At 42.7% G+C, this 26775-nt stretch overlaps 1 protein-coding gene across 1 annotated transcript in view; it reads left to right on the top strand.

The window, feature by feature from the left end:
• STX1A (syntaxin 1A) overlaps window positions 1–16707 on the top strand; it is a 447455-nt gene extending 430748 nt beyond the window's left edge. The window contains exons 9-10 of the mRNA XM_029613098.1: window positions 10515–10625; window positions 12971–16707. Of these exons, the coding sequence (XP_029468958.1) occupies window positions 10515–10625; window positions 12971–13048 (189 nt within the window). The 3' untranslated portion in view covers window positions 13049–16707. The remainder of the gene's footprint in view (window positions 1–10514; window positions 10626–12970) is intronic.
• The last annotated feature ends 10068 nt before the right edge of the window (window positions 16708–26775 follow it).

Below are 26775 nucleotides of genomic sequence, written 5' to 3'. Positions count from 1 at the left end.
TGGCCACGGTGGCAGCACACCTCCACAGGCTGGGAGAGCATGTTTTCCCATATCTGGATGATTGGCAGGTCAAGAGCACATCTCCGGCAGGAGCGACCGAGTCCATGCGCTTGACCATCTGGATGTTGGAGTCACTCGGGTTCATTCTCAAGTACCCAAAGTCTCATCTCAGCCCATCACCTCAATTGGACTTCATCGGAGCTCTGCTAGACATGGCTCATGCTAAGGACTTTCTGCTGTGCAAGAGGGCCGTCGCCTTAGCAACCATTGCGGCAGGAGTTCAACAGAGCCAGCAGGTATCAGCCTGGCATGTGTAGAGGCTGCTGAGCCACATGGCCACAACTGTCCATATCACTTCCTTGGTATGCTTGCACTTGCAAAGAGCCTGGTGGACTGTGAGGTCACAGTGACGCCCAACCACTCAGAGCCTTCAAGATTGCAACTGAGTCATCCCGTCTCTCAGGGACTCCTTGTCCTAGTGGTGGGTACATTCCAGTATGGAACAGGGGATTTCCTTTCAGAGTCTCTCTACTCAAATTGTGCTAAACACAGATGCATCTACCCTGGGATGAGGAGTTCATATAGATGGGCTCAGCACCCAGGGCCTGTGGTCTGCTCAGTAATGTTCTTGTCATATCAACTTTCTAGAGCGCCGAGCAATCAGGCATGCACTGTGGGCTTTCAGAGATTGGCTGTCCAACAAAGTTCTCCTGATCCAGACCGACAACCAAGTAGCCTTGTAGTATGTCAACAAGCAGGGTAGCATGGGATCGTACCTTCTGTGTCAGGAAGCGGTCCAGATCTGGTCGTGGTGCTCAGGGTCATGTACCTGGCCGGGACGGAGAACGTGGTGACGGACAGGCTGAGTCAAGCTTTCAGAGCCCACGAGTGATCCCTGAATCAGAGGGTAGCGAATTGGATGTTCTGCCTCTTGGGTAGCCCGGATGTAGATCTGTTCGTGTCCCCCTGCAACAAGAAGGTACCTCTGATCTGCTCCCTGTCCATGTCAGGTGGCAAACCAGCTTCAGGCACCCTGGCCCATAATTGGGGCAAGGGTCTTCTGTATGCATATCCTCCAATTCCCTTAATGGCAAAGACTCTTTTGAAGCTTCGTGAGGACAGCTTCATGATTCACATAGCCCCTTATTGGCCAAGACTGGTCTGGTTTCTACTTCTGTGGGAATTGTCCATCCGGAAACTGATTAGTCTGGGGACTTCCCCAGATCTCATCATGCAAGATCGAGACAGGCTGCGGCATTCCAACCTCCAGGCCCTGTCACTCACAGCCTGGATATTGAGTGCTTAATCCTGCAGCCGCTTGATCTTTCTGAGGATGTGTCTCAGGTCCTGGTGGCTTATAGAAAGCCTTCCATTAGAAAGTTCTATGGACTGAAGTGGAGGAGGTTTTCCATCTGGTGTGAGCAGAAGGCCATAGATCTGTTTCTCCTGACCAAAACAAAAACTGCTTGATTAACTTCTACGCCTTTCGGAGGCTGGCTTGAAAACCAACTCTGTCAGACTTCATCTTAGTACAATTGGTGCATACCACTATGGTGTAGATGACACGCCAATCTCTATACAGCTTGTTTATGTTTGTATGTTTAATGCGAGGACTGCTTCAGTTGAAGCCTTCCCTAAGGCCTCCTGATGTGTCTTGGGACCTCAATGTGGTGTTAGCTCAGCTGATGAAAGCTCCTTTTGAGCCTCTGCGCACCTGTGACCTGGAAGGTCATGTTTTTTATGGCAGTCACTTCAACACGCAGGGTCAGCAAGCTCCAGGCCTTAGTGACTTATCCACCTTAAACTAGGTTTTATGATAGGGTGGTCTTGCATATGCACCCTAAGTTCCTGCCTAAGATGGTGACTGATTTCTATCTTAACCAGTCAATCGTCCTGCCAGTTTTCTTTCTCAGACCCCATTTGCACTAAGGCGAACGAGTACTGCACAGTTTGGAATGCAAGTGAGCCTTAGCCTTCTGTCTGGAATGGACAGAAGCCCATAGACAGTCCACCCAACTTTTTGTTTCTTTTGATAAGAATAGGTTGGGCATTGCTGTTGCCAAATAGACACTATCCAGTTGGTTAGAAGATTGCATCTCCTTCTGTTATGCCCAAGCGGGACTGCATCTTGGGGGCCATGTCAAGGCTCATTCTGTCAGAGCCATGGCAGCATCGGTGGCCCACTTGTGAGCAGTTCCCATGGAGATCTGCAAGGCTGCGAAGTGGAGTTCTCCCCACACATTCACATCACATTACTGTATATATAGGGATGGCCAATGCTACAGTAGGTTCGGCCAGTCTGTCCTCCGGAACCTGTTTGAGATGTAGAACCCAACTCTCCCAACCTAGGGCCTGTTGTTTGGGTTTAGGCTGTCTCCTCCCTCTGTTACCAATAGCATCATTGTTGTGCCCTTGGCAGCTAGTTAGGTGTCTATTGATCCCCTTTTTGTTTTGGGGAGCAGCCTTAGCTAGGGTTTTACCCATGTATGAGGATTACTTTGCTTACCTGTAACAGGTGTTCTCCAAGGACAGCAGGATGTTAGTCCTCAAAAAACCCGCTCACCACCCCACGGAGTTTGGTTTCTCCTATTTTTTAGTTTATCGTAATTCTATGTTACAAGACTGAAGAGGGATTCCACGTGGATGCCTGGTATAGGGCTTGATGAGCATGCTCAGTGTGCCTAGTCAAAGTTTCCCACATCGGGACCATCTGATGATGTCACCCATTTGTGAGGACTTAACATCCTGCTGTCCTCAGAGAAAACCTGTTACAGGTAAGCAATTCTGCTTTCCTCCTCAAAAATCATTTCTTTTGTAGGTATCTCCCCAAAACCCTCCTCAATAAAGACCAAAACAAAGAATTAATTTAGTATTTTGCTATGGTCTTGTCTTTCCTGAGTGCCCCTTTTATCCCTCTGTGATTTAGTGGTCCAGCTGATTCCCTCGACAGGCTTCTGGCTATGAATATACTTGAAAAAAATTTTATTTGAAGTTTTGAATTTGTTCTTTTTTGGCTTGCCTTATTAATACTTTACATCTAATTTGCCACTGTTTATGCTCTCCTGTTTTTTTCATTTTGATCCATCTGCCAGTTTTTGAAAGATGTCCTTTTAATTTTAATAGCCTTTTTCTCCTCACCATTGAATCATGTAGGCAGTTGTTTAGTTGTCTTTCAATCTTTTTTACCACATGGAATACATTTAATCTGGGCTTCCAAGTTAGTGTATTTGAACAGCTTCTGTATCGTATGCAAACTTTTAACCTTTGCTGCCACTCCTTTTAGTTTTCTTTAACTATTTTCCTCATTTTATCATGGTCTCTCATTTTAAAGGTAAATGCTACTATAGTAGTTTTCCTTAACATCCTCCTTTCAGTGGTTATGTTAAATCTGATTTTGTTATGATCAGGCCAAACACTCCCCCTCCACAAACACCTTTTGCACCAGATCCTGCATTGCAGTGAGGATTAGATCTTCTCAGTTTCAGGACCAGCTGCTCCATGAAGCAGTCATTTATGGCATCTAGAAACTTTAGCCAACTAACATGTTCTGATGAGACATTTACCTAATCAATGTTGGGCTAACTGAAATCTTCCATTATTATTGTGTTGCCTAATTTGTTAGTGTTGCTAATTTCTGTTAGCATTTTATTATCGGTCTCTTGATTCTAACTAAGCGGATGATACTATACCCCTACCACTATACTCTTCCCCATCAGACATAGAATTTCTATCCACAGAGATTTCACATTATATTTTGTCTCCTGCAGGACTTTTATCCTATATGACTCTATCATCCTTAACATATACTGCCAAACCTCCATAAATTTGACCTGGTCTATCATTTTAATATAATTTGTACCTTAGTATCACAGTGTTCCATTGTTTTAAATCTGCTACTAGTCAGTTTCATAGAGCATCCACTAGTCCTTGGTCTATTGGGGAGGACAGTTTTCAAAAGATTTTACCTAGTTAGCTAGCCTTTGGACTATCTATATTTGTAGAAAATTTTCTGTGTGAATGTCTGCTGCTATATTTTAACTTTTAATTAATCAGCCTTGTCGCTGGTTTATCTGATATAAGAATTTCTGAAGCACACATGTGAAAATATTAAAAATTAGCTAAATCTAAATTGTACTAGTCACTGTAAATTATTTTAGCTGGGAGTGGATTTATAAGGTGGGTATCCAACCGTCCTAGAAATTTCTCTTAAATTTATTTATACAAGTTTCTCTTGTTACAATGTAAAATAAGCAGACCTTGCCTTATTTGTTTCTGTTAGATGTAAACTGATATGATATCTCGATCGAATGTCGGCATATAAAAACAAAGAAATATAAATAAAGAAATAAATACAGTGTGTACATTAGTTTGGTTCCTTCTATTTGATCACCTATATGGGGATCAATGCGATCAACTAAGTGCTATGCTTGGTTCAGAGCTTATTTTGGTAGGTTTCTCCTCTCTGAAAGTTAGAAATAAGATCTGGTTGTTTGATCTTGTTTGAACAGAGAAAGGGGAAAGTAAAATCACATAGCCACTGCTTGTGGGTAGAGAGGGGATGATTTTGTTTAGATCATAGTGTTTCCCCTATCTATTTGGGCTATGAAAAGAATTTACTATTAGTCATGCTGGTGACTATCCGTGTGGAATTCATCCCCTGGATTTGGGGGGGGGGGGGGGGAGAATACACAGAGAACAGACAGCTGGATCAGCTGGATCTGTGCTGGTGGTAACAAAAGGAAACTCAGTTTTCAGGCCAAGAATATATTTCAAAAAATGAATCACACTTGCCGCTGAGACTGAATGCTCGTAATGAGGACTGCTGATGGAGGATTGTCATGAGAGGGAGGAGAGATTCATGTATTTATTGCATTTCCTAGACACTTATCTAATTACAGCTTCAAGTGACTTACAAAAACAATTAAATACAATTAAAAACAATAAAACACAATTCTAGATATCTAAACATATAAAATCTGTTAACTATCACCTGCAAGCCAAAGCTTCAATACATCTAGCCCCTTGACAAAAATGCTTTAGAAAAAAGTCATGCTTTACAGTGTTTCCAGAATGATAAATAATCCAATATTTAACTCCTTGTTAGCTGTGTAATGTGATACCTGATAGGACTCGGGGTGGATGATTTGGACTCTTGCATGGCTATATAATGTAGGGCTACATTTTCAATAGGTTCCTAACTGCACTATTACGCGTGTTCATTTATGCCGCTCAATACAAACCGATTTTCAAATACGGCTGAATTTGAAAATCTGGTTGTTATGTGGCTAAATGGACATGTGTATGTTAGGTGTTGCAAAGCAAGCATGTTGCCTATATGTAAATGTTTAGAAAATATAAGGTTCATGCATCCCTAAAATACCTCTTATTATGCTTTTCAATATACAAAATGTTGAAAAGATTTATATAAAAGGGATCAACATCCATCCATCTGTCTTTAGACGCAATAACTCCCCAAAAAAGTAACAGAAATTCTCAGACAAGTTTGTAAATAAAAAATATCGAATTAGTGTTTTAGAGAACCAAAGCTCAAAAAAATCCCTTTGCTTTCTATGAGAAACAGTTACAAGCTGCAGAATGTTGACCAATGTTCCATTCTAAAAGTCTCTCACCCCATCTTTCCAGCAATTTGGCACAGAGCAACACAAGGAGACAGAGACAGAGAAAAATAATTGAAGCAGCTGGAGAACGATGACATCTAAAGGCATCTTCAAAGCCATCTCCTCCATATTTTCATACATACACGCAGACATCATATTCCTGTACTTCCAAACACCCACACTCCTAACCCCTCCCCACACACATACATACACACCTGTACACTTCCAAGAAAAACAGAGAAAATACTGTAACTGACACAGCTGGTGAAGAATGGTGCCAAAAGATACCTACCAAATCACCTCCCCACACTCTTCTCAATTCATGCACACACACATACCTCCACCCACACCCATAGGCATACCACCAAAAAGATGCACTCCCTCACAATTCCTTACACATACAAACTTGCCACACATGACACCCCCATAAAGGCCTCACCTCAACATACAAACCCCTTATCATCCAAACACTCACTCACCTCCACACAACCATATACCCCCCACATAAACACATATATCATTCAAGAAAGATCTAAAAACATTGCTTTTCCACAGTCTGCATTGACAATCAGTTAAATCAACGATCTAACAACAATCAGTACCACCAACCAAACCCACGCAAGAAAGAAACAGCAACCAACATCAACCAGTGCCATACCACTATGAACTTATAAGAAACAACACAAAGAGACTGCCTCTAACATGAATAAATCGCAATACCGTTACTATCCTCCTTTCCTTTCTTTTTCCCCCCTCCCTCTCCCCCCTTATGCTGTCATCCCTCCCACTGTTATTTTTGCAATGATCAGCATTGTTTAATTATCTGTTTTCTGTTTGAATCTTGTAAACTGTTGTGATGGCTGCACCGAATGACGGTATATAAAACTCAACAAATAAATAAATATATAACCCCCAAACAAAACAACCACACATATATCTCCACATATAAACACAAACACGCACAACTCCCAAACTGCTCCCACAACAAATCATTCCCACTACCCCCCCACACACACACACACACACTTACATGCACACAAATAACTCTTTTACAAATCTATGTTCCCTATGTTTTTATGTGGACACGTTTGTGCATGAAATGAATTTACACACTAGTTGTAGGCAACGGAAAATCAAGTTCAGTGTATTCAACCATTTTACAGCCAGCAGTCCTTATTTTACACATGTAGATGTTGAGTAAACTTATAAACTGACACCACATTGTGTGACAGGGCTTATGGGGAGGGAGGACTTTGGACTTCTACACAGCTATGTGATCTGGAGCATGAAAGGACTCTTGGGCAGGGGAAGGATTTTGGATTCCTGTGTGACCTATGTCTTTTGTTTTGTGTCTTTCTGTTCGTAATTGTACTAATGTCCTGGTTTCTTGATATCCTATGTATGAGTTACAAACACAAAAATAGGTTGAATTAGCACAAGTTTGAACATCGTGAACATAATGCCAATTGTCAAGGATTCAACCCTGGCTACTGTCCATCACGCATCTTTCATACACATTCATAATTCATCTTAAGAAAAAGTGGAGAATATTCTTAAAGTGGAAGCCATTCTTAAAAATAAAATCTCTGGCCATATAGGTAGACCTGGCTTAATGGGAAAGAGTCAACTTGGTTTTAGCAAAGGGAAGTCTTGCCTTACCAATCTTTTAGATTTTTGTTTTTTTGAAGGTGCAGATAAACATGTAGATAAAGGTGAGCCGATTGATATAGTGTATTTGGATTTTCAGAAGACATTTGACAAAGTCCCCCTTGAGACTCCTCGGGAAATTAAAAAGTCATGGGATAGGAGGCAGTGTCCTATCGTGAATTAGACACTTAAAAGACAGGAAGCAGAGGTTAGGACTGAATGGTCAATTTTCCAAAATGGAGAAAGGTCATTTAGTGGAGTACCATAGTGATGTGTACTGGTACCTGTGCTGTTTAACATATTCATAAATAATTTGGAAAAGCCATCAACGAGTGAGTTAATCAAATTTGCAGATGACACAAAATTATTGAAAGTTGTTAAAACAGCAGCAGATTGTGAAGAACTGCAGATGGACCTTGTTAGTCTAGGAGACTGGGCAGATGAATGGCAGATGAAATTTAATGTGGAAAAGTGCAAAGTGATGCACATAAGAAAAGTAATCCTAACTGCAGGTACCCAATGCTGGGTTCTGTATTGGGAGTCACCACCCAAGAAAAGAACCTTGGGGAGTCCCTGTGGGCAATACCCTGAAATCCTCAGTTCAGTGTGCAGTAGTGGCCAAAAATATTAGGAATGATCCAAAAAGGAATGGAGAATAAAACAGAAAATATCATATTGTCTCTCTAGCAATCCATGGTGCAACCCACCTTGAGTATTATGTGCAGTTCTGGTCTCTCATCTCAGAAAAGACATAGCAGAACTAGAAAGCGTGCAGAGAAAAGCAATGAAAATGAAAAAGGGGATGGAACAGTTCTGCTATGATGAGAGGCTATGCAGGTTAGGGCTCTTCAGCTTGGAGAAGAATCAACCAATAGGAGAAATGATAGAAGTTTATAAAATCATGAATGGGGTGGAACAGGTAAATAAAGAATGTTTATTTAACTTTTCAGATAATACTAAAACAACCAGTAGATTTTTATAAAATTGTAGAAAATACTTTTCCACTCAGTGCATGGTCACACTGTACATTCTGTTGCCAGAGGATGTGAAGGCAAATAACATACAGGCTGATTCAGTATGGTGCGTTCAGGCCGAGCGCACTGTTAGCCCCCATTTGGATGCGTGTTTTCGACGCGCTATTATTACCCCTTATACAGTATGGGGTAATAGCACGTGGAAAACACGCGTCCACCCCCCCCCCACCCCGAAACTAATAGCACTATCATAGCGATATTAAGTCGGAGGCCCAAAAAAAAAAAAAAAAATAATCTTAAAAAAAAAAAAATAATAATTTGGCCCGCGGGTTGGAAATGGACGCTCAATTCTGCCGGGGTCCATTTTCCGAACCCGTGGCTGTCAGTGGGTTCGACAACCGACACCAGAAAAATTGAGCGTCTGCTGTCAAACCCGCTGACAGCCGACGCTTCTGCTAATGAGGCACTATGGAAGCGCTAGTGTCCCTAGCGCCTCCTTTTTACTGTGGGTCCTCATTTGCATACAGAATCGCACATTCAGGAGAGTGGCCTAGGTGCGCATCGGGAGAGCGGGTGCTCACCTCAGAGCGCCAGCTCTCCCGCACATTTTACTGAATCGGCCCGATAGTGGGGTTTAAAAGAGTTTTAAAGAAATTTCTGGCAGAAACTTCATAAAATATTATTAGTCAGGTAGACTAAAGAAAGCTATTACTATTTTTGGAAGTAAGTAACGAGAAATAAATTTACTTTTTGGCATCTACCAGGTTCTTGTGATCTGGACTGGCCACTTTGGATAGGATGCTGGACTCAATGGACCTTGGTCTGAGCCAGCATGGCATTTTTATGATCTTATATCTCACATTTACTTGCCTCATGGTTGGATAAGAAATGGCTAAGCACTCTTCCTTGAGAAATTTAAATATCCTTAAGGGTTTGCAGTCTGAATACCTAACCGTTTCTGACCCAAAAATGAGGTAACTAATTAAAATATACTCTCCACTTTAGATAGATTTTTTTTCTTAAGATGACTTGATTATGAATATATATGAAAGACTTATGAATAGACATTAGCCAGGATTTAAGCTTGATGATCAGTGTTTCTGTTCACAAGTTTCAAACTTCATTCCCTATTTGCATCATTACCATGTGTCCAGTATAAGGTTTTTTCCATCTGTGACTTGAACCTCTGCTCTGTATATATAGAAACATACAAATTGTCAGTAGATTGGGTTCATTGTAAAATTTTTGCTTGTTTAACCTGAGGTTGTATTAGAATATTTACAAACATTGCTGGTCTCTCTGAGAACTAGTTGCAGTAGGTTTTCATAGTGCAGGCAAGATCCCCTTGCCCCACTGCTTCCGAAGTCCTCCTGCTGTTGGACCCTTGGTAGTATACCCAGAACTGAAGAATCTCCAATAGTGAATACTACTCGGTTTCCATATGTACTAATACAGTGTTTCTCAAACAGGAGGGGAGTGTAGGATGTTTGGTTTGATGGGATTTTAATGCCAATACTGATTAAACCTTTTTTGGGGGGAGAGTGGGCTGAAAGCTATAGAGAGAAGAAGAAAAAGGGGCTGGGGGACTAAGAGCCATCCCTGTGACTCATTGGCAGTGCCGTGCATGTCATACAGAGAGCCTGGGTTTGATTCTTGGGTACAGCTCTGCTGCTGGTCGGGACTAGGGATGCTGCAAAGGCAGCATTCACAATCTCTCCATGCCCACCCTGAGGAGGGAAGCCTCACAAATCACTCAACTGTGACCCTTAGCAGAAAGACTCAAGGTCCATAGTACCAAATTCCAGAGGGAGCTGCAGTCTGTGGCCCCTGCCTGAGAACTGCATCTGCAATGACTGAGCTAAGGAAGTAGGACAAGGATGTAAAACAGGGGGGGAAAGGCTCATGGCACTGTCGCCTAATAGAGGCAGTTGTGACAGAGCAGGAGAAAAAGTTCCAAGCCCAGAAAAGTGAATGTGACCTTAAAAGTTTGATAAACATTGACCTAGACGAAGATGGACCAGTGTTGTACCCATTCATGTTGCAGGAGGCAGAGATGCACAGGTAGATGTGAAGCCTGAAGATTCCTGACCTCGCTTCTTTCCTTTTCTTTCCAGGGTAAAGGATGAGTGGCGCTGCAAGAGATCATCTTAGACTCCAGCACTAGCACAGACAAAAGAAGTCACGGGAGGACATGGAGTAACCAACACACAGGAAGTGCAGTGTGCTCACATGCTGCCGCTTAGTCTCTGCTTTCCCCTTCTCTCTTGCTGCCTAGGGTGAAATGATTGACCGCATTGAGTACAATGTGGAGCACTCTGTCGACTATGTGGAAAGGGCTGTATCCGACACTAAAAAGGCCGTTAAGTACCAGAGCAAAGCCAGAAGGGTGAGTAACTCCCTCCACAGATTCCATGCATGGTCAGGCTTGAATCTGTAAAATAGCAGCGTAGCCACAAGTGGGTCTCAGCGACCTGTGCCCCCTCACTTCTGGCTCAGGACTCCGCCGCTGGCGGCAGGGTCATGCCCCATCTGAATCGGCCCCTTAAAGGTGCAGGAGTTAGAGGGTCTGGAGGTATTTTAATTCCTGCTAATTGATGATCCTCCTTTAAGGAGGCTAGTTTAAATGGAAACACCACTGCTCTTGGGCTAAACAGGTAAAAGTTTGAGGCCATCAAAGGTCATTGTTTAGTTTTGGCAGTTTAATTATTTACCCCCTCCTCTTAGTCCCTTCAAAGTTAAGGAATGCCTGGGCTGTGTGGAAACCTATTTACAGCAGCCTGAGAGATGAATACTTGTATAAAATAGTCATCTTATCCACAGAGGGAGAGAAACAGCAGGGGTGGAGGGGGTGGGACTGGCTACACTGTGCTCACCCCAAAAATTTCAGTTCCCGCTATATCCTTGCTGTAAACCATCTTTTATGGACTTTCTTTCAAAATATAAAAGTCTTGTCCCTCCTTATTTTTGAGCTTCTTGCAGGCCTTGCTCTTCCAGCTGCTTCTGCAATAATGAGAGCAGTCAGCAAAGCTGATGTCATCTGTTTAGCTAAAGGCAGCACATTCAAGGGCATCAGCACACTCCATGCTGGACACCGAATGGATGAGCCGAGCAATTAAGCTGGACATCTTCCATGGTCTTGAAATTAGGGCTGCTCTACATAAGAGCCTGGTGGCTTACCAAATACAGCCATCATCACAGGGATGCTCTATCTTTACCTTCTCAGCAAGAAGACCTGTAGGAAGCAGTGATCTGTTAATCACAGTGATTATGCTTAAAAAGAGCAGCACAGGCTGTGAACGAGGTGGCAGTTTATCTAAGATCTGTGACCTTTTTTTCCATATGCCATGTAACAGTGGGAATTCAGAGCATATGCTGAAGCCAGCATAGACATTTGTGTATCCTTGGCCATTTGCCAACTTCATAAACATTACAAACCTTGTCCTCTCTTGCCATAATCTCTTTCTTGAGACATAGATGTAGCTTATGTAGAGATGCAGATTCCCAAATGTATGTGCAGCTTGTCCCACAGGCTTTGATTGTGAAGCGCTGCTTCTACTCTTGTTTCCCTATGTCAGTTGGTTTTTTGGAGGCTCAGTTTTACTGTTAAAGATGGTAGGAAAGATGATACCTCCTTTGAATTCTATCCCATATTTGACCTGCCAGGAGAATACTCTGACTTTTGCTTTGGGTTTTTTTCTGTAACATGATGGTTTGTGTTTACTGCCCCTGCTTTTTCCCTGCTCACCTTTTCTTCCCATAGCGGATCCTTCTCTCCCGCCTCCTACTAGGCCATGCATAACATCACTTACTCTGGCAAACTACTGCTGCTGGAATTCTTGTCTGTATCACTGTCTTGAGGGCTCTGATTGATTACAAGAAAATCAGAACTTTAGAGTAACAGGTATCACCAGCAATGGGAAAGTGAAAAGCAGCCGCTGCCAAGGAGAGGGGCAGATAGAAATAAAGCAGGGGCAACAAACAGAGATGCAGTCAATACTGAGATGAGAATGGCAGATGAGGAAAATCAGGAGCAATAAATAGAAACAATCACTGCTGAGGAAAGAGAAGGGCAGGCAGAGGGAAAACAGTTTATTCACGGGAGAATATCAGAGCAGAGCAGAAACTAGGACACCCAGGCATGGACACAAAGAGACATGTTTGTACAGTGTTTATTGTATGGGAGCAGTTTGGCTAGGACCTGCGCATGAGAACAGCTTGCTGCAGAATAATAATAAACCTGGTTAGAATCCTTCCATGAATACATGTGCCCAATCTTCCCCTAAGAATGCCCTCACAACTGCACTAGAAATAGAGGAGATTTCAAAATGGAAAACCAACTCAAGTCAAGCTTGTAGGAAGGGGTGAACAATCTTGTGATAAAGCAGATAGCTGGGTGTTTGACAGGGAAGCAAGAAAGCTTTCATCATGCATGCTAGTGATGGCCAAATACATGCCAAGGCTCCTTCCAGCTTGTCTAAATTGAACTGGGACCATGATGAGGTTTAGCCTACCACTGCACCTGCATAGTCATCAGGACAAATAAAAGCAAACCTTACTAACTCTTCCAAATCCCAGGTAGCATGAGGAATATTTGTCCAAACATAAATGTACTGGGAATTTTGTCATTCTGTTGTATTATCTTAAGTCTGCAAATGAATGAGATCTGTGTACTGGAACTGAACCTTTCTCTCCTTTTCTCTCCCTCTTATGCTGCACCCTGGGGATCTGCAGAAGAAGATTATGATTATCATCTGCTGTGTGGTGCTGGGGGTGGTGATAGCCTCCACGTTCGGAGGGATTTTTGGATAGACACTGTCATTCCCACACTTTGATTTTCAGACAATAAGATGATAATGCTGCCAATCTCAGGCTGCCTTGGTCAGCTGAGACTACCATGAACACAGAGTTGCGCATAAAATTATACTTAAAAAAGCAATTCCTGAAGTAGGGATTTGGATTTCATATGCATGACATTCCTTTTTGTAACACTTTGTGTGTCTGTATGGATGGGCTGTGGGGGTTTGGACTGGGCTGGCTTAGATTACTGAGATTGGTTTAGGTTTGCCACAGGTGAGCTTAGATGGTTTGGTTTTGAATAAGTTAGGGTCGGTGAAGATTGTGTTGGGCCCCAACCCAGGTAGATCATGCTTCTGAAGGGGGCAAAGATGTTGCAAGATTTGGCAATTTGATAGTGTTCTGAAAGTTGCTCTTGGAAAAGAAGGAAGGAGAAGAGAGCATAATTTAGTTCCATGTATGTGTGTGCATGTTTGTTGAATACCAGAGATATATATATATATATATGTATATATATGCAATGACTGGGAATAGTAAGTGGGTGGCGTGGACTTGAGGGAGATCCACACACTCACAGATTAATGGCAGCACTACTGTTACCTCGGACCAAAAATGAGATTACGCACTTAGGGCTCTGCAGAGTCATCTTTGTGCCCCAATACAATATGTGGGAGTGAGATTACTGGCAGATTTTCACTTGGCCAATGGCTGCTTCCTCCAAGTTTCCTTCATTGGGGCACAAAGTGTGTCTGTTTCACTTTCACCCATATGCAATAATTTCAAAACCATTCCAGTTAAAAAATTGAAGCCCTATTTTCAAAACGCTCTACCATTCACACAGAATGGGAAAAACCTTGATTGAAACAAGGATTTAATGTTGCCAAAAGAATTGTATTGCACTGTTCTTGCTCATTTTTACTGGGTTTAACCAGCATGATTATACTCCAGCATAACCCTGCTTGGACTGTCACAGATAGGAACTCCAATCCTTTGGCTATAATGTGCAGGAGGTTATTAACCTGACCTATCATCTCTTAGCTAAAGATATAATACAGACTTTCATAAGAATGAAGAGGGAAGTCGGACTAGTAGCACTTTGGATTGTATAAAACAAGAGAGAAAGAGATTAATGTTCCTTCCTCCAACACACACAGTTTCTCACACCCCTTAATAAGGACACCTTTCATATCATGATAAAGAAGGAGCCTTACATATAATAAGAATGATCCTTCTCATTTCATAGTAAGTGGGAAGCCGCCCACTTTCTCACATCCTATTATAAACAAGGGACTTTGTAATTGCTCACATCAACCCCTCCGTCCCACCATCATATGATACATAGGGACCTTTAATCCCTTTCTGCCCTTGATAAGCAAAGACCTGCAATTCCTCTCATGCCATATCCTGATCCCTTGCAACTCTGGTATAGCACATAAAGCCTTCAGGCTTTCCTCATCCATTTATACTTTATTTCCAAATAATCTTCTGTTTCAAGCATTATAGTCTTTGGGGAATTATTGTACTACAACTGAGAATATTATTAGATTGGATGAGTAATTAGCAGTGGCACTTACGGCTCTCTTTACTAAGCATTTTTCCCATAGAGACAAAATTGGAGAACATTTTGAGGTAGATTTTCAAAGGCTTGCACGCAGCAAAACCAGGAGATATACGATTGACTCAAAGCGCGGGCCACTTGGATTTTAAAAGACCTGCAGCCATACGCGTATCTCCAGTAAGCGGATAAAAAATGTTTTGCAAAAAAGGGATGGGGCATGGGCGTTCCTGATGTTCCCAAATACAGCTCGAAACTTACGCGCACAAGCGCACCCCAGGGTCCCTATCCGTGTATCTTTACTTCAGCAGTGGATGGTGTGTAAATAGAAAAATTGAAAAATCTTGCCTAGTCAGTAGGGTTTTAAGGATCAGGACAGGGAGAGGAAAAGAAAGGCAAGCTAGCTAGGAGAGTATGGAAGTCCTATAGTTTAACTAAGTAAACTGGGAACAGCCTGGGAAATGGGTATTGGCGTTGCCGCACACATCTAAAATCCTCCCCACTTACATGCTCGAGACGACATTCGTGCACACATGCACATGTCGATATAAAATCGTGCACGCATGTACACGCGGGTAGCTGATTTTACAAATGCGTGCATGTTATAAAATTGGTGCGTCCATGTGCTCATGCTGGCAAACGCGCATACATGTGCGCACACGTGTCACTTTGAAAGTTAGCGCTTTAGTATATAAGCCCCTTAGACATTAGGAATAACTTCTGTATGTGTATGCTTAGCATAACTGCCCCTCAGTGACAATGTTGATAATGCATCTCTGCCATCTTGCATCAGCATTGGCCAAACCGAGCTCAAAATCTCACTTGGTATAATTACATAATTGGTTCCTAATAACATCTGTTTTGCAGTTCTGGTAGATAAGAGAAAGGAGAAATGGCCATTTGTTATGTTGCCAGGACAAAATCTTGTTTAGCTCTTAGCTAGAATTTGTTTTGAGAGGAAAGGGAAATATTTTCAGCACTTAGCTAACGAACAGGAAGGAAGTTAGAGATATGTGCTCTTCCTGCATCCCAAGCATTCATTTACATTTCTTACAAGGTAATTAAGAATGATCCAGAAACTTTAAAACAGAGCAGTTTTAACAGGATCAACTGAAACCACATCAGGAGAAGGGAGAGATGCAACCAAATAGTACATACATCTCACCAAGTGCTGAATAAATATTTTATTTCATATTAAATGAAGCACGTAGGAGCAAAGGGTATGAATGTTTGGAGCACCATTGTCCACAAACTAGGCACCGTTGAAAACTGAACAGATTTAAAAAATGGAAATGGGGTGATATTTCCTGTGACTAGCTGTAATTCTGGATGCTCTGATGTGCATGTACTTACAGAGATGCAACTATTCCTGTCTCCTTGGTTCCCTTATCTTAGTAGGGAGATGCACGGAACTTTGGAGATCGTTTCCAGTGCGTGATCAGTAGAGGGGATATCCCCAGCATGTGCCCTCAACTTGGGAAATGTCTGAGACATCAACATTGCTCTCAGTGATTTTCTGTGTCTTTCCAAAGCCAACAGCAGGTCACATGGTACTTGCTATTGCTCAAGCAAAGAAGGAAGAACAGAATAGGAAACACCCTGAGCAGGATTCCTGTCCGCTTGCTGTTATAAACACACTCTTGTAAGAAAAGCCCACTGCATGTTCAGTTCTAATGAAAGTTTTTGTGCTTGGAAGATGTTTCATATTTTGTTAGAAGCAACTCCAATGGGAATGTCTTTGTAATCCTGGTGTTCTAAGTGCCACATGGATCTCTTGCTGACCCTTGCTGGAGTTTGTCTAAATGCAGTATTTATAACCCGGCAAGAGAATCGGGCAGCTTCTACGTGTTGTTTTTAGGCTCTTTTTTATGGATATATTTTAAAAAAAGTGAAAGGAGCCACTCTCAATTTGTAACTTTTGATGTACCGTGCGCTAAGTGTCCTTGTTTTCTACATGTATCTTGCCCCTGGTGTGTGAATGGGGTTTAATAATGTTCGATGTTGCCTTCTTTCTATTCCCGTGTCCCCTTCCCCTCTCCCTGCCAAATAAGCCTCTTTTCTGTTTCCCATGCTTCTGATGGAAATGGCTTCCCATTTGATGGAATTTTTATGTAGAATAAACATTTCAATCTGTAAAGTGATGTGGTTTCCTGCTTATTGGGCTACTTGAAGCAAAAATTACATGGGCATAATGATATGTGTCTATAATAACATATATATATATATATATATATATAGCAACATTCAGAAAAGACTGGAAGTTCAGTAACAGGCACACTGGTGTTAGTGGCTATTTGGATCATTGTAGGACCTATGGTTGAACATGGGAGAAGAGGAGTGCTTGGTATGAACTAAAAGAGATCCTATAAGCTCAGGTACCCAGGAGGGTGGAGCACAATGGAAGAAGACGACAAAATCTGTCTTTGATAAGAATTGATGTCCTTCCAGCAGTCACATTCTACAACTGCCAACTAAGATATATCCTGGTCACATTGAATAGTACAATTGATCGTTTTCTGTTGTCATCTACTTTATTATTACAGCATCATAAAGTCAGACAGGTTCCCAAAATTCATACAGCCACCTTTGCCTCCAATATTAGTTACTGATTTCTATGGTAATTTCCAGAGAGAAGCAAAAACAGGGTTCCACTATGATTAAAAATTCCCAACTCCAGGCAATCTGAGACATACAAAAAACACACTTAACAGAGATCACATGAAGCAATCAGAGCAAGGTCCTGACTCATTCAGGCCAATGTAATATAGTGTGCTCGGCCGAGCACACTCCTTAACATACACTTTGGACACGCATGCAAAACCCTTTATGCAATAAGGGGATTAGCGTGTTCAAAACTCATGTCCTAACCAACACATGTTGTGGAGGCTATTAGGTATTACCCCCGATGCAAAAAAAAAAAAATGTGCGCCCAACACACACAATTTTAGACTCAAAAATTAATGCCTATCCCAAGCAGGAGTTAATTCTTGAGGAGCCCCTAAAGTTAAGAGAAAAGCAGAAAATACTGTTTTTCTATTCCTTTTTTCGGTTCTGAATTAATATCATGGCAATATTAAGTCGGAGGAACAGAAAAAAAGAGGGGAAAAAATTAAAAAGTTGCCAGTGGTTAAGTTAGGAAAACGGACACTCAATTAACAGGCATCCATTTTCCTAACCCGAGGCTGTGCACAGGTTAGGAAAATGGATGCTATAAAATTGAGCATTCGTTTTCCTAATCCACTGACAGCCACCTCTCCTGCGCGCCCACTGCCAAGGAGGGGCTAGGGGCACACAATTTCCCCTAGTTCCTCCTTTTTACCGCGGCAGCCTATTTAAATAAATTACATCAGGTGCCCCAGAGACATGTATCAGCGCACGTTAGGAGAGCGGACGCTCAATCAGGAGCTCCTGTTTTCCGCACACCAATATTGCATCAGCCTGATTGGTGTTTAGTACTGCCACACATCCTCCCCCACAGTAGATGCTTGCAGCACACACTTTGCTCCAGTTCTGCTAAAATCTTTCTGGGTCACTGTAGACAGTTATGCACAATGAGCTCTTGAATGTGTTTCAAGCTTTTGCTTCAGAGGGTTGCTCTTTTAATAGTGCCATAGTTAGTGTGATTGGCAGCTCTGCCACTTCCACAGCCTTGCTTATTTCTGTAATGATTGTGGTTTTTGGCATGATTAACAGAAAAGCTGTTATACCTTTCCAATCTGTCTAGCATTGTAAAGTCAATCAGCTTTACATTTTCTCTGTTGTGTATTATGACTCTGGCATAAGAGGTGTATACTGTTATCATAAATGAGATGCTCCAGGGCCAACCTGGTGGCTTAGTGTGGCAAGACCTGGGTTCCAGTTTTCGGCTTAGGTCTTCTGCTCGTCCAGCCAATCAAGGCTGGGAATGTAGGGGAGGCAGCATTCACAGCTTCTAAGAGGAGGAAGTCTAAGCCATTGTACAGTGGTGACACCTAGCGATCAGATTTAGATCCAATGATTGTAGGGATTCTGGAAGGAGACCAGGTGCATGGATCCCAGCCGAGGATAGTCACTGCAGTGACTACACTAAAGTAAGGTGGAAGGGGGATATAAAATAGGGAGTGAGGGGGAAGTTTAGGTAATTATGAATAAAAGCTTATGATGCCAGATCCCAGCCCTGGTTCTGATTGAACTGGAAGCCCAAAGGAGCAGAAGGAATACTGCTGGACTGGGAGGAGTAAATTAAAATGAGGGCACTTAACGTTGCATGTGATAGTGTAATACATGCTATCATGAGTTTTAATGCCGGAAATAACTATACCTTTATTCCTGGCATTATGCCTACGATAGCTATTCGTTACTGCTGAAATGGGATTTGCGATAAATATTGCAAATCCTGCTTTGGGCGGGAGGGGGGAGAGAAAGGAGAGCCTCTAGGGAGGCACACATATTAGTCAACTTTTTATACCACTGTAAGAGGGACCTTTCTGAACTTGGGGTGAGGTTTTGGTGGTAGGCTAGGTTTAAGGAGGCAGTTTTACATGCAAAGTCCGAAGTACGAACAGCACAGTAGACAGGAGTGAAGATTTTATGTGATTTGGAGAGACGAAAGGTATAAAAAGATGAGATTTGTACATTGTACTTCACTGTTGTCTACTGTGCTATGTTGTGCTGTGCATGGAAAACTGCCCCCTTAAACCTAGCACACCACCAAAACCTCACCCCGAGTTACTAGTCACCCTTCTTACAGTGGTATAGTTTTCTTATATGCAAGCCTTATAAAGAGTCTCTCTCTCGCGCTCTCTGTCTCCTCCCGTATCTGAATATAATCTATTTTCCCGGAAAAGACAATGGTGATATCTACTGGCCTGATTCAGATGAGTCTGGAGAAGAAGCAGTGATCTGTGGGACCTGATAAAGAACTATTACAATGATGTTGAGCTAGAGGGAAGGATGGAAAAAAGTTAAAAATTGGGGGGGGGAAAGCCTGAGTAGTTTGAATGAAGGCTTGTGGCTCCATTTCACAAGAGAGACTGGTTTTGATTGAGCCTGGAAGCCCAAAGGAACAAGAAGAAAAATGTCAGGCCAAAAAAAGGCAACCCTATATGCTGTTCTATAGATGAGAGATTAGCTGAGATACCTCTTCTTACCACTACCCCTATAGCCATGGATCTGGTGACTCATGAAACTGCATTGTACAAGTTTGCAAATAATCTAGGCGTCATTGTAAGGAATGGCATGAGTCTTGGAGGGAATTATGCTATCATAGCTTTGGAGGAATAGAGCAAAAAGAATATCAGTTATCAAAATTCACCACATATTTCATACAGTCTTTTAAGAACTGTGTCCATTTTCCAGTGAAAAGAGCCCTTTAGCCCAGAGGCTTCCTCTATAGAAATGGCTATTTGTTTGGACATGTCAAAACAAAATAAGGGAACCTGTATATTATTTCATACAGTCAATATCATATAACATATTTTAAATACACCATCCTTTATTAAATGTTACTTCAATATTACAACATCAATTATATGTCAATATTTTAAACACATTGTAAAAGCCTTTTACCATATGACACTGTGGATACAATACAACCATATACCAAATTCAATCACTTAAATATTCCCCCTAAAAATATCTCATACACTTATACGTTCACACTACCTATTCCCCAAAGGGACACATTAAAATTCACACCACCCCCTAATACACATATTATATTACCATTACCAAATATTTTTTGTCAACAACCTGGGTAATCTTTCACTATTTTTTCTCTATTATTGTACTCCTATACATTTATCATTGGCTCCACAATCCCTACAAGGACTCTTGTTTCACCCCGCAAGGCTTCCTCAGGGGTTATCTTCTTCAAATGTCTTCATAGAAAATTTTCAATTCCCGCTTTCATATAGAAAATCCCAGCTGTCGAAAATTTTCATTCCTTATCCACCAGTGTCCAAATGATATCCTATAATGTGTAAAACCACCTAATCGACAATTTATATATATATATTTAGAACCTGTAATATGTATACAAAAATTTATTGAACTACTTACACATCTAGACTCCTCATTCCTATATCTCTATCTCATATCGCGGCATTTCCAAGATTCTTCCATGAGTTCCATATCACCAATTGCTCATAACTTCTCAGTTCTAAAAAATTAATGCAATATTTAAAATATCTTCTACTAACTTTTCAACTATTTAGTTACATAAAGTTACTAACTCACAACTAACTCTTATTGATGATGATAGTATCACTTCAGCGTTACTCCGTTGTTGCATTCAGGCATCCAAAATGCTTCAACTACCCACCATTATCCAACTTATAACCAAACACAAATACTACAGTGAAAACATTCCATTCCATAGAGCAGCCACATAATACCCGCACTTCTCATATATTGCAAAGTACTTACTACAATGCTTTCAAAAAATGCCGCCATCTACCAGATCACCATACCGGAAGAAGAATTACCTCATCCCTCAATTAAAGTTCATCTTATATCCAATAGAACTAGAGCCCAACCCATCTTTCAACCAATCCGAACACTCCTTTTGTCACACCCCTCCATATCGGGACGTCATGCATCGCTTGACGTCTCAATACGTACCACTCCTACTCCTTACCAAAACCACGATTTAATCCCTACTTCCATTTACTATCTGTCTCTATCCCTTAAACATAATACACCGCCCATTCAATCTCGCTATTGAGACCCCATGGCTGTACAGTGTTCCATTGAAAAATGAATTTCTGTTCCATGCGCCACAGCCAACGAGTGACTTCCCCTCGATGACTGTCTATACACTGTGCCAATACGAAAAATCTTAATTCATCAATATGGTCTTTGGCACTCATCCAATAAGCAACAAATGGGGCTCCTTTTTGAACACAAATATTACTCTTGTGCTCTATTATCCTCCAATGGATCATCCGTTTGGTATGCCCTACATATAATAACTTACACAGGCACATAATGATGTATACTACCCGCTCAGACATGCACGAAAAGTCTCCTCTGATGGCAAATGTTATTTTCTTACCGGGGTGTTGAAAACTACACCCTTCCAGTACATTAGCACATACAGAGCACCCTGATCATGTCACTTGACCTCTACCATAACTACATACCCTTTTGCATCCTTGGGTCACCAGATTCCTTGGATTCTTTCCTTTCTTAAACACAAATACTGGGGGTTCTCTACACTCCGGAATAGATTTTAGCAATGCCCAATGCTTCAAGATGGCTTTCTTAATCTGCATCACCTTAGATGAATACGGACTTTAAATCGAGGGATGAGGTAATTCTTCTTCCAGTATAGTGATCCGGTAGACGGCAGCATTTTTTGAAAGCATTGTGGTAAGTATTTTGCAATATACTATGAGAAGTGCGGGTATTATGTGGCTGCTCTATGGGATGGAATGTTTTTCATTGTAGTATTTGTGTTTGGTTATAGGTTGGATAATGGCGGGTAGTTGAAGCATTTTGGATGCCTGAACGCAACAACGGAGTAATGGTGAAGTGATACTATCATCATCAGTAAGAGTTAGTTGTGAGTTAGTAACTTTATGTAACTAAATGGTTGAAAAGGTAGTAGAAGATATTTTAAATATTGCAGAGAAGTTATGAGCAATTGGTGATACGGAAGAATCTTGAAAATGCCGAGATTTGAGATAGTGATATAGGATTGATGAGTCTAGATGTGTAAGTAGTTCCATAGATTTTCATAAACACATTACAGGTTCTAAATATATATATATAAATTGTTGATTAGGTGTTTTTACACATTATAGGATATCATTTGGACACTGGTGGATAAGGAGTGAAAATTTTCGACAGCTGGGATTTTCTATATGAATGTGGGAATGGAAAATTTTCTATGAAGACATTTGAAGAAGATAACCCCTGAGGAAACCTTGCGGGGCGAAACAAGGGTCCTTGTAGGGATTGTGGAGCCAATGATAAATGTATAGGAGTACAATAATAGAGAAAAAATAGTGAAAGATTACCCAGGTTGTTGACAAAAAAAAGGGGCAGATTTTCAAAGCCAACGGGGCCTATTTTCAAAAGACCCGGCGGCGCGCATAAATCCCCTGGATGTGCGTATGTCCCGGGGCTCGAAAAAAGGAGTGGGGCAGTCCGGGGGTGGGGCGTGACCGGAGCCTCCAGGCACAGCGGCCATTTGCCACTGTGCCCGGGATCGCGGGCCGGCTATTGGCCAGCGCGCTCAACCTACACCTGCCCGGAGGCAGGCGCAACTTATAAAATAAAGGTGGGGGGGGGGGATTAGATAGGGGAAGGTGTGGGAGGACCGGAGGGAACGGAGAAAGCCATCGGGGCTCCCCTAGGGCTTGGCGCGTGCAAGGTGCACTAATGTGCACCCCCTTGTACACACCAACCCTGGATTTTATAACATGCGCGCGGCTGCGCGTGCATGTTATAAAATCAGGCATAGATTTGTGCTAGCCGGGATGCTCGCACAAATCTACGCCCGCACATAGCTATTAAAATCCAGCCCAATATTTGGTAATGGTAATATAATATGGGGTAGATTTTATAATTTTGCGCGAGCACGTACTTTTGTTCGCGCACCAGGCACGAACAAAAGTACGCTGGATTTTATAAGATACATGCGTATCATAAAATCCGGGGTCGGTGCGCGCAAGGGGGTGCACATTTATGCAACCTGCAAGTGCCGAGCCCAGCGCTCGCTGCCTGTTCCCTCCGCCTCCCCTCACCTTCCCCTCCCTTCCCCTACCTAACCCACCCCCCGGCCCTATCTAAACCCCCCCCTAACCTTTGTTGGCAGATTTACGCCTGCAGAAAGCAGGCGTAAATCTGCACGCGCCAGCGGGCTGCTGGCGCGCCATCACCCGATCCAGGGGCTGGTCCGGAGGCCTCGACCACGCCCCCGAAACGCCGCGTCACTCGCGGCACGCCCCCCAACACGCCCCTCCATGCAAGCCCCGGGACTTACGCGCGTCCCGGGGCTTGCACGCGCCGCCAAGCCTATGCAAAATAGGCTCGGCGCGCGCAGGGGGGGTTTGGGGTAGGTTTTCGGGGGGTACACGCGTATCGTACGCCCATACCCCTTTGAAAATCTACCCCTATGTGTATTAGGGGATGGTGTGAATTTTAATGTGTCCCTTTGGGGAACAAGTAGTGTGAATGTATGAGTGAATGAGATATATTTTTAGGGGGAATATTTAAGTGATTGTATTGGTATATGGTTGTATTGTATCCACAGTGTCATATGGTAAAAGGCTTTACAATGTGTTTAAAATATTGACATATAATTGATGTTGGAATATTGAAGTAACATTTAATAAAGGATGGTGTATTTAAAATATGTTAAATGATATTGACTGTATGAAATATTATACAGGTTCCCTTATTTTGTTGTGACATATTTATTAAGTATAAGGGAAGTGATAGTCTCTCTGGTTTGTGTTGCATTCGTGCCTGTTCTTGCCCTCGACCCACCCTCTCTACCTCTGAGGCGACTCCCTTCAGGTCTGATGGACAGATGCTGCTGCGGCTTCTCCTCGCTGTTTCTTCCTGGAGTCCCCAGTCTGGCCTGTCGCTGCGGATCCGCCATGTTCCAGATGACGTAGGGTGCGTGCGCTCCGAAGTTTGTACCAGCAAGGGCGCGAACCTTGGGGGTGTCCCCCCATAGTGACGTCATCTACTTCCAACATAAAAGGTCTTTGCTTACGCTTATGTATTGAGTTAGCAAGGAGTTTGATTGCGGGGATCATTCCGACCCGCTTCATCCTCCGCTGCTCTGCCTCTTCGAACTTACCAGGGGTACCCGCTCCTCGGGGTCCCGCTCTCTCCTCTTGTTTTCAGATTGCTAAGATGGGATCCGGTACTCGCTCCTCGAGGGCCTACGTCCCTGAACGCTCAGAAAACTCCCTACTGCCTGGAAGCGATCGCAGACGTGAACATTGTGAATTTCCTTTCCAGTCACTTATAGGAACCGGTACTCGCTCCTCGAGGGCCCTTGTTCCTAGAACTGAAGACTCTCTTCTGTCTAAGACGCTATTGCAGGTACGGAGATCGTGAGTTATTACAGATTTCAGATAGGAACCGGTACTCGCTCCTCAAGGGCCTATATTCCTAAAACCTTATGAAGACTCACTTCTATTTCAGAAGCTATTTCATATACAGACACTGTGAGTTCTTATTACAGTCTGCCTAAAAACCGTTACAGAGATAATTAACTGTGAGTTACCATCGCTCTCTCAGAGCTGTCCCTGGAACCAGGTACTCGCTCCTTGAGGGTCTAACTCCAGCAACTGAGCTTTATTATAATCTATGTGAGTGTATCATCTACTTCTGGTTATGTATCCAGCATATCCTGTCTACTCACTATATATGAGACTCTCGCTACAGCTCAGCTAAACCCGGCGATTGCAGTTCCAGGATCTGAGGGACTTCAGCCCTGCTGGGCACATCAGCTCATTACTGCCACGTCTGGTGGTTCTACTACCTGTTTAATAAAGAACTATCTGTGTCTGTCTCCATACTCCAGCCTAATCGGTGGTCCCGCTCTTGATATCCTCTTGAGGGCGCTGTCATCTGCCATTGACCCAAGGATTCACCATTCTACATTAGAGTGCTCATCTCTCACTCTTCAAGAGCTGAGTACAACAAACTGCTACCTTACAGTCTACTCTCAACTGTTGCTAACATCTTCTTCCTCAGGAACTGTATCATAAGCATTTGCTACTGCTTAGCTGGAACCATACAGAGGCCCTACACCTCCCACCAGGGAGACTCTCATATATCAGGTTGCCACTCTGTACAGAGATTCATAACAGATACTATTTCCTCCTTTCTGGAAGAACAGATCTTTATGGTTGCTGACCTCTCCTCTCTGGGGAACAACTCCATAGCAGTTCCTATTACAGATTGCTACGCAGCAGTCCTAACCTATAACAGACTGTTAACTCGTAGCAGACATTCTAACAGATTGATCATTCTGCCTCCTGGGGGGTAAGCCATAACAGACTGCTAACCCCTCTCTTCTACAGGAGTCAGATTACAACAGATTGCTACTCCGCCCTCCTGGTGGGGAAATAGATAACAGATAGCTAACTCCACCCCTCTGGTGGGTTGATCGCTAACAGTTTGTTACCATATTTGTTTGGACAGCCATCTAAGAGAATTGGTGTTTGGAGCTAAGTTCAGTGAGCTCTGTTTTTTTCAGTAGCCGCTTAACACGGTACTGCTTGAATCCAGTTAGAACCTTTTCCCATCTTCACTTTGAAGAAAATGCTGGCTCCTCCTTGTCATTTGAAAAAAATGAGGGAATGGGCTTTGTAAGAATACCATGTAAGTTTCAAACAGAAAACTTGATAATTCAGATGCTCTAGAAAGAAGCAGATAAATCAACTGACCATGTCTATTTCAGACTGATCCTGCCAGAGAAACAGCTCGAACACCCTCTAACAGGAAAATTGGTTCTTACCTGCTAATTTTTGTTCCTGTAGTACCACATATCAGTCCAGACTCCTGGGTTTTGCCCCCCCTGCCAGCAGATGGAGACATAAAGTTTCAGTGATACGGTACAGAACCCAGTGTGCTACCTGCAGTCCCTCAGTATTGACCTGGACCCAAGCCGAATGTCAGCAACAACCATAAATTTCTAAGCAAACCCGCTCCCCTCTAACAACCCGGAAGAAGGTGAAGTTGCCCAAAAAGACAATGGAAAACTCATTTCCCAAATTTAACATAAGTGATCAACATTGGAAACCTCCAACAACTCCACACTATATACAAAGCAACAGTATGAGCGGCAGACTCTCCCCAATAAATGGCTGGGTCTCTGGACTGATCTGTAGTACTGAAGGAACAAAAATTAGCAGGTAAGAACCAATTTTCCTTTACCTGTATGTACCAAGATCAGTTCAGACTCCTGGGATATACCTAAGCTCCCCTTAACTCGGGTGGGACGTGGAGAGTTCCGCTCATAGAACACTCTCACTAAAACACATGGAAGCCAGAGCCCTGACATCCAAACGATAATGTCTAGCAAAAGTGGGCAACGAATTCCCAGTAGCCGCCCAGAAAATTTCATGCGGAGATACCTGCTGTGACTCAGCCCAGGATGTCACCTGAGAACACATCAAGTGCACCCCTAAACCTCCCGGCAGTGCGCACCCTTTAGAAATATGTCAACTCGATCATGTCC

Source organism: Rhinatrema bivittatum, chromosome 8 (assembly GCF_901001135.1).
Source record: "Rhinatrema bivittatum chromosome 8, aRhiBiv1.1, whole genome shotgun sequence".
NCBI lineage: Eukaryota > Metazoa > Chordata > Amphibia > Gymnophiona > Rhinatrematidae > Rhinatrema > Rhinatrema bivittatum.
Note: the sequence above shows the minus strand (reverse complement) of the source record. Positions and strands in the feature narration are given on the sequence as shown.